The 8,353-nt window shown below is 39.5% G+C and overlaps 1 protein-coding gene across 8 annotated transcripts in view; it reads left to right on the top strand.

The window, feature by feature from the left end:
- Positions 1–2,279: 2,279 nt before the first annotated feature.
- BDH2 (3-hydroxybutyrate dehydrogenase 2) overlaps positions 2,280–8,353 on the top strand; it is a 47,168-nt gene continuing 41,094 nt past the window's right edge. The window contains exons 1-5 of one of the 8 annotated variants that reach the window (XM_078148080.1): positions 2,280–2,408; positions 4,213–4,372; positions 5,143–5,364; positions 5,611–5,797; positions 6,290–6,381. In XM_078148080.1, coding sequence (XP_078004206.1) covers positions 6,310–6,381 — 72 coding nt within the window. In that variant the 5' untranslated portion in view covers positions 2,280–2,408; positions 4,213–4,372; positions 5,143–5,364; positions 5,611–5,797; positions 6,290–6,309. Of the gene's footprint in view, positions 2,409–2,550; positions 2,608–4,195; positions 4,373–5,142; positions 5,365–5,610; positions 5,798–6,270; positions 6,382–8,353 lie in introns of those variants that run through there. The other 7 variants (XM_078148081.1, XM_021008388.1, XM_021008392.1 and 4 more) reach the window with 7 other exon arrangements.

The following is an 8,353-nucleotide window of genomic DNA, read 5'->3' as shown; positions in this document are numbered from 1 at the left end:
TGCCTACTATGTGTCAGGCCCTATGCTAAGTGCTTTACAAATATTATCTCAGTCGACCCTTACAAGAACCCTAGAAGGTAGGTGATATAATTATCCCCATTTTATAGATGAGGAAACTGAGGCAAAGAGAAGTGAAGTGACTTGGTCAGGAACAGAAAGCTAGTAAGTGTCTGAGGTCACATTTGAACTCAGGTCTTCTTGATCTCAGGTCCAGATATCCAGCCTGTGCCACCTAGCTGCAATCATTATTTGAAATATTCATTATTTATTATTGGACTATTAATTAGATCTTGCTAATCTAAGAAAGTCTAATCGATGAATGTCAATTTTAATAAATTCCATATATATCTTATCAAAATAAAAAAATATTCATTGTTAAATTTGTGCTTGTAGTTTTTGTTGTTGAAGAACAAAATTGTTGAACAAAGGTTTGTTTATGAAACAAACCATTCCTTTTACCTAGACACCTGTGACCACAAAATAATACAGTTATCATTCTGATGTATACATAAAAAGCCAATTCTTTTTCCCACTTACGGAATTGAAGAATTTTGGTTAATTGGCCATAATTAATTAATAAATGGCCTTCATTGGCATTTCAGTCCAAACCAGAACCAGAAAGTATCTCTTCTCCAACATACTTGAGACCTTTTTCTTGCTATGAAGGTAGCATCACACCAAAGCAACAACCCAGCGTCATACATGGAGACAGTTGCAAATACTTTGAATTTTTTGGCCACACTTGCATTTGGGATTGAAGGACCATTACTAGTGCTATTCTTTTTTCAAACTAAAGTTTTCTAATTGGGAGGGAAGAAATAATAAAAATTCCTATCCAGTGACCACTGGGAAAAAAAAGCATTAGCATAAAAGAATTGGAAATTGAGGGGATGTCCATAAATAGAGGAATGGCTGAACAAGTTGTGGTATATGAATGTAATGGAATACTATTGTGCTGTAAGAAATGACGAACGGGTGGATTTCAGAAAAACCTGGAAAGACTTACGTGAACTGATGCTGAGTGAAGTGGGCAGAACCAGGAGAACATCGTACACAGTAATAGCAACATTGTGTGATGACCAACTTTGATACTTAGCTCTCCTCAGCAATACAATGATCCAAGACAATTCCAGAAGACTCATGATAGAAAATGCTATCCACATCCAGAGAAAAGACTATGGAATCTTAATGCAGATGGGAGCATGTTATTTTCTCTTTTTTTTTCTTATTTTATTTTTCATGGTTTTCCCTTTTGTTCTGATTCTTCTTTCACAACATGACTAATGTGGAAATATGTTTGTTATGATTGTACATGTATAGCCTATATTATATTTCATGCCATCTTGGGGAAGGGGAAGGGAGGGAGAGAGAAATCTCATAAAGTGAATGTTGAAAACTATCTTTATATGTAATTAAGAAAAATAAAATACTATTAAGTGGGGGGAAAGCATTAGCACAGAAAGATTGGTATGATTATATAAAATAAGGGTTTTTTTTAAATTTAAAATTACCTTTTTTTTAAATTTTAACATGTTTTTAAAACTTTGAGTTACAAATTTTCTCCCTTTCTCCGTCCCCACCCACCCTCATTGAAAAGGAAAGCGTCTCGATACAGGTTATAGGTGTGTAGTCATGCTAAACACTTTCATAGTAGTCCTGTTGTGAAAAACTAAGTACATTTCCCTTCATCCTATCCTACCCCCCATTTATTCTATTCTCTCTTTTGACCCTGTCGGTCCTCAGAAGTGTTTGCTTCTGATTATCCCTTCCCCTCTATCAATGCCCTGCTCTCTTGTCCCCTTCCCCCCTTATTTTACTGTAGGGTAAGATAGATTTCTATACCCCATTGTGTATGTTATTCCCTCCTTAAGCCAAATCAGATGAGAATAAGATTCACTCATTCCCTCTCACCTTTCCCCTACTTCCCCTCCACTGTAAACCTTTTCTCATCTGTTTCATGTGAAATAATTTACCCCATTCCACCTCTCCCTTTCTCCTTCTCCCTGTATAATCCTCTCTCAACCCTTAATTTTATAAATTAAGTTTTTAATCCATATATGACGATAAAAAAACTTGATATCTATGAACTAATTTATTGATCATCCTTTGTCCTGTTTTTTCCTTTTTCTTAATTAATGACATATGTGCCCATTCTGAATTCCACTAGATGGCAGCACTCAAGCAAGTTTAGAATCTTGAGAATACCTTTTTTTAAGCAAAAAGAAACCCAAACACTGGAGCAAAACTACAAATCCCGGCATGCACTTTGGAATCTTGTTTTCCTCCTGGGCAAAGATTGTAGCAGCTTATTTGCTAGTCAGTGCAGTTTATTTGCCTTACATGTGTGATTTGCCTTCGTGTGGTTTTAAGTGGAAATTTGTGGGAGAAAGTGATCCAAAGATTAAGAGGTAAGTTTGCATTACTTTTTTACTTTACCTGTTGTCCAGTTATTAACCTTTCAGGCTGAATGGGCATTGTAATGCTGTGTTAGATCTCTAGGGTTCTAGGCCTAAGCGAAATAACTTGTTTTCTCTTGTGCCAATGGAGCAGATTTTATCCATTGTGCAATAATGTGACATAACCTGAGCTGAGCCTTTACTACTAAGGGTATGTACCATCGATGTATGTTGGCTTCCTGTCTCATTCCCCAAACAACTAAAGAACCAAAGCTTTCCTGCTAGCTTTTCAAGTCTCCAGCTGCAAGCCACGTTTCCAGATAACCTAATGTCCTACTTCATCGAGCAGCCTAAGGGAGTCTGAAGAGGGCTCCTTCAACTTCCATTCCCATATTCCTACAGTTTCTTGACATCATTAACCATTCTCTTCTTATCCTTCCATCTTGGAAGAAAAGATTTTTTATTAGCTAAAGTCATTCTTAGAGGCATTCACCTTTGAGTCAGGATAACCTGAGTTCAAATTTGACCTTAGACACTTACTAGCTGTGGGACCCTGGTCAAGTCACTTAACCCTATCACCTCCAAAAACCAAACAAAAATAAATGAAGTAATCCTAAATTCTATACCTTTGATCTCATCCTCTCCCTCCTACTCCAAGACCTTATATGCTGGCCATGGGCATCTCAAGGGTGGGCAGGATGAAATATGTAATGCAAAATACATTGCTTTAGATAGTGCAAAGTGTTACCAGAGGTTTTGCCCCAGCAATCAGCCCTTCTCTCATGCTTATTCATTCCCTTGCCCCTCCACTGGCCACCTCCCATGATGGGGGATGGAGCCCAAGCCGAGATCTTTGCCCCTTGCCCCAAAGGGAATCTGGCTCCCCAGCCCTTCATCTCCCTTTGAAAGCCCTAGCCCCACCTTTAGATCTCATTCAGACTCCTTTCAAACTTCTTCCTTTCAGTTCCCTTCATTATCTATTCTAGTTGTTTATTTAATCTCTCAGACATTCTGATTGGAATTCTCACCTAGACCCTTTTACCAGCCCCTCCTCTGGTCACCCAAAGTTACTTTAGTGTATGTAAGATCCACCCTGGCCCCCATTTAAACGCTGAGGCTCTCATGCTCAAAAAAGGCTGAGACTTTCTCTTGCTCCCTCTCCCTAAGGCGCTACTAATGTTCAGATTCCTTAAGACTCTGGCCTGTATGGTTTATCTATGGTTTATTTCTCTGGCTGAAAGGTTTGGGTGAATTCATTCAGGCAGGGCGTGCATTGTAATCTCGGGGGTCCCAGCACTCCTAAACCTCTAGACCTCATCACCATCAGCTTATTTGTTCCCTTCTTTTCAGAGTCCAACTCTTCATGACCCAATTTGGGGTTTTCTTGTAGAGGATACTGGAATGATTTGCCATTTCCTTCTCCAGCTCATTTTACAGATGAGGCAACCAAGGCAGACAGGGGTTAAGTAAGTTACCCAAGGTCACCTAGGTAGTTAAGTGTCTGAGGTCAGATTTGAACTTAGGTCTTGGTGACTCCAGGCCAGCCACCTTGCGCCCTGACCCTAACCTCTCTTCTAAACTCTAGACTCCTATCCCTATGTACAAAGTTCCCTGGTGCCTCAAACCAAACTCTGCATCTTTTCCCCATAACTGGTGCCTCTGCCTAATCCATCACCTTGTGTTTCTTCTTAATCCTTAACACCCCTCCCCCAAAGTGTTAAAGTCCTATTTATCCATTACTGTGAACTCTGTTCTCCTCCAGGAAACTCCCTGATTCCTCCCTAAGCTCTCAAGGTAATGACTTTCCTTCACATAGGCCTTTGTTTGCACCATTTGAAGCCTATTATCTTCCATCTGTACCACCCTCCCACCCTGGAGCTGCCCTATAAAACCTGGGAGCAGGGGAGCTATTCCTCCTGGTGTAGAAACCAGTTGTTGAAACAGCTTTGGGAGAAAAACCTAAGAAGCAGGGGCAGGTAAGGACTGATGGCCTTGGGGCAGTAGGGTGGTTTGGGCTGGGGTCCTCTGACTCTTTTTTTCTAATTAATTAATTTATTTTTAGTTCTCAACATTCACTTCCACAAGATTTTGAGTTTTAAATTTTCTCCCCCTCCCTTTCTTCCCCCCCTCCCAAGAATCTGATATAGGTTCTGCTTATACATTCATATTAAGCATATTTTCACTTAGAACTAATAGGAGGAACCATAAGAAAGATGAAACAAAACAGAAGAAAATTAAAGAGCAAATAGTATGCCTCTATCTGCATTCACACTCTATAGTTCTTTTTCTGGATGTGGATAGCATTTCGTCATGAGTCTTTTGGAGTTGTCTTAGATCCTTGCATTGCTAAGAAGAGCTAAGTCTATCAAAGTCAATCATCACACAATGTGGCTGTTACTATGTATGATGTTCTCCTGGTTCTGTTTACCTCACTCTGCATCAGTTCATATAAGTCCAGGTTTTTCTGAAGTTCACCTGCTCGTTATTTCTTATAGCACAATAGTATTCCATCACATTCATATACCACAACTTGTTCAAACTGATGGGCATCCCTTCAATCCCCACAAAAAGAGCTGCTATAAATATTTTTGCACATGTGGGTCCTTTTCCTGTTTTTATGATCTCTTTGGTATTCTCTGACTATTTTTACCTTGGGGTTGTGAGGGAAGGGGTTGGTGGGCAATTCTTGGGACAAGGTAGCTCAGAGGATGAGTCTTATAAACGTCCTTGGGTTATTTCTCTGCAGCTACAAATGTGATAGAGTTTTTCTTCAGAGCTTATGCATGGATCTAAGCACAGAGAGCCAGCGGTGGTGCAGTGGATAGAGCACTAGGCCTGGAGTCAGGAGGACCTGAGTTCAAATCCAGCCTTGGACACTTCCTAGCTATGTGACTCTGGGCAAATCACTTCACCTCTGTTTGCCTCAGTTTCCTCATCTGCAAAATGGGGAAAATAATAGCACCTACCTGTGAGTGATCTGGGGACAAAGAGCGCCCTAGGATTAAAAATAATATTAAAGGTTACTTTCCCAGGCCCCTGAGGGGGTTTGAGGCTCATTCTGTAGCCCATCCTGTACCAAAAGAATAATTGCCTTTGTTTCTCTTACCCTGTGTTCCTTATCCTGTCATTCATCTTCCTCATCTTGTTTGTTCTTATCCTGTCCCTAATCTCCAACCCCCATAAAAAATCCTAAAAATATATCATCATTCTACAGGCTGTAAAGTTTTCTGTCTGTAGAGGCCTGGGTCTTTTCCTATATCGGCAGCCTTTGTTTAGCTCCTTGCTAACCTCAGGCCCTGAAGCTTTCACGAAATAAGGCTCCCAATGGCTACAGAGAAGGTCTAAGTGAATTCTTTCACACCTGAATCAGCTCTCCCAACTCTAAACCTCAACATGAGGAGGTAAGATTTGTGAGGATCAGTTGGAATAATACTTGTAAAGCGCTTAATACAGTGTCTGGCACAAAGGAGGTGCTATATGATATTGTTATTATTACCTGTGTGATTTGGGGCAAGTCACTTAGCTTCTGTTGGCCTAGTTTCCTCAACTGTAAAATGAGGATGATAATAGCACCTATCTTCTGTGGTTATGAGGATCAGATAAGATAATATTTATAAAGCTAGGCTTAATACAGGTATGGTGCCTGCACTCAATAAATAAATGCTTGTTTTCTTCCTACTCTCACAGATCTCACCAGGCAGGGAAGTTTTTGGTGGGAATGCCTAGAACAGGGGTGGGGTACCTGTGCCCTAGAGGGTCACACCTCTGGCCTAGAGCATTAGTTCTACACAGGGATAAAGCCTCAGTTCTTACAGAAGGGCTTTGGATAGAATCATCTACTCAGAGTGTATGCCATGTTGCCTTTATATTCACCTGTGTCTTAATGTCTCTAGATCATCCTGCAGACTGCGCCATGGGTCGACTTGATGGCAAGGTCATCGTTTTGACTGCTGCTGCACAAGGAATTGGTCGGGCAGCTGCTTTAGTAAGTTTCATATAATAGTGGTAATAATAGCTAGCATTTGTATAGCACTTTAAGGTTAACAAAGCACTCCATAAATATTTCATTTTATCCTCCCAATAATCCTGGGAGGTAGGTTTTATTATTATTATTTCCATTTTACAGTGATGCTGGCCTCCTGGCTGTTTCGTGAACAAGACACTCTTCTCTCCCAACTTCAGGCATTTTCTCTGGCCATCTCATATACCTGGAATGCTGTCCCTCCTTTGCTGGGAACACAGAGCTCCCTGGTTTCCTTTAAGTCCCAACTAAAATCCCACCTTCCACAGGAACCCTTCCCCTACCCCTCTTCATTTCAGCTCTTTCCTTTTTATTTCCTAGTTACCGTGTATATATATCTTGCTTTGTGTGTATTTGTTTGCCTATTATCTCCCCCATTAGATCGCAATCCTTGGAGGCAGGGACTGTCTTTTGCCTCTTTTTTGTATCCCTAGCACTTAGCACAGTGTCTGGCAAATAGTAGGTGCTTAATAAATGTTTATTGAATTAAATTTACAGATGAGGAAACAGAGAGAAGTTAAGTGACTTAAGGTCACCCAGCTAAGTGTATGAGGCGGGATTTGAACTCAGGTCTTCCTGACTCCTAGTTCAATACTATCCACTGTGTCTCTTAGCTGTCTTCAATTTTTTGCTTCTTATATCACAGTCATGTCCCAAGATATAGCCATATCTTATTTCAACTCCCTTTCCTTAAAGAGTTATGCAAGACTAAACAATAAAATAACCACAGCTAACATTCTACACTCAGATTTCCCATTTCTTTACCAGGAGGAAGTTGGTTTCATCTCCAGCTATTTGCTAGGACCAAGCAAGATTGGGCACTCTTTCAGGATGTTTTTGTTTGTTACTGTAGTTGATATGTATATCATTCTCCTAGCTCTGCCCTTCTTCACTCTGCATCAGTTCATAAAAGTCTTCCCAAGTTACATCTATTCATGATCATATTTCTATTTCTTATTATTTTCATCATGTTGATATTATACTCTATGGAATGAATCTCAGTCCTCCAAATAACTCTAATTACAGGCATACCGTATCCCTCCTAAATAAAATAAAATTGCCCCAACTGACATCTCACAATAAAATCAATAGAAAGTTAGAGCCATGCCTTTCATAATGTCATGAAACTTCATTGTACAAATCAGTCACAGATAGTCAGCAAAATATCTTTTAGTCCTTTGAATGTCAGTCTCCTATCACCATATTATTTATTGAAGTGATTAAAATTATTCTTAGGAAACTAATAGCCCCTATAAAAATTTTACCTGAGATGTTTGTGTTCTAATGTGATTTGAGTCAGGATTGCCTATGTGATCATGAGTAAATCATTCTACCTCTCTTCTTTTTCCTCAAGTATAAAAGCAACTACTGACTGTAATAATGTGCTACCAATATTTGTTTTCATTAATTCTTCCATTCTTTACCAACTGCTCCCCTTAAGCCAATATGTTAAATACAACTAATAACATCCTGACTCTTTGGAGATGTGACATTTAAAAAGTTCAAGAGACATAATTTCTGGATAATTAGCCATTTTATTAATAATCATAGCATTTTAATAAAAGAAGTCAATGGCATTCTCAAATGCCAGAAGACCTTCATGATGAGTGGGCTCAGTGCTTATATGTCCTTGGAAAAGTGGGTATTCTAGAGCGGCAATCAACTCTGATTGGTTAATGCTGAGAATGGATATTACAATGGGGGTTGGGGGCTGGACCTATTCTAATGAACTTTGATTATGTCATTTATTTCTAAATTACCCCAACCTTGGGCAATCTAATCAAAGAATTTATCCCTACCCAAACCTGAGTAGAACAAAATGGGATTAAGTCCTTGTACGGTTGGGTAGGGGTTTGACCAAGACTGAGAAGAGTTAATTCAATCTCATTATCAGTAATGTCCTTCAAAAGAGTGAACTTTGAAATAAAGACCATAG

The sequence above is a fragment of the Phascolarctos cinereus genome, unplaced genomic scaffold (genome assembly GCF_003287225.1).
Source record: "Phascolarctos cinereus isolate Bilbo 61053 unplaced genomic scaffold, phaCin_HiC Scaffold_9;HRSCAF=440, whole genome shotgun sequence".
In the NCBI taxonomy this organism is placed as follows: domain Eukaryota; kingdom Metazoa; phylum Chordata; class Mammalia; order Diprotodontia; family Phascolarctidae; genus Phascolarctos; species Phascolarctos cinereus.
This window is presented reverse-complemented; position numbering and strand designations above follow the sequence as displayed.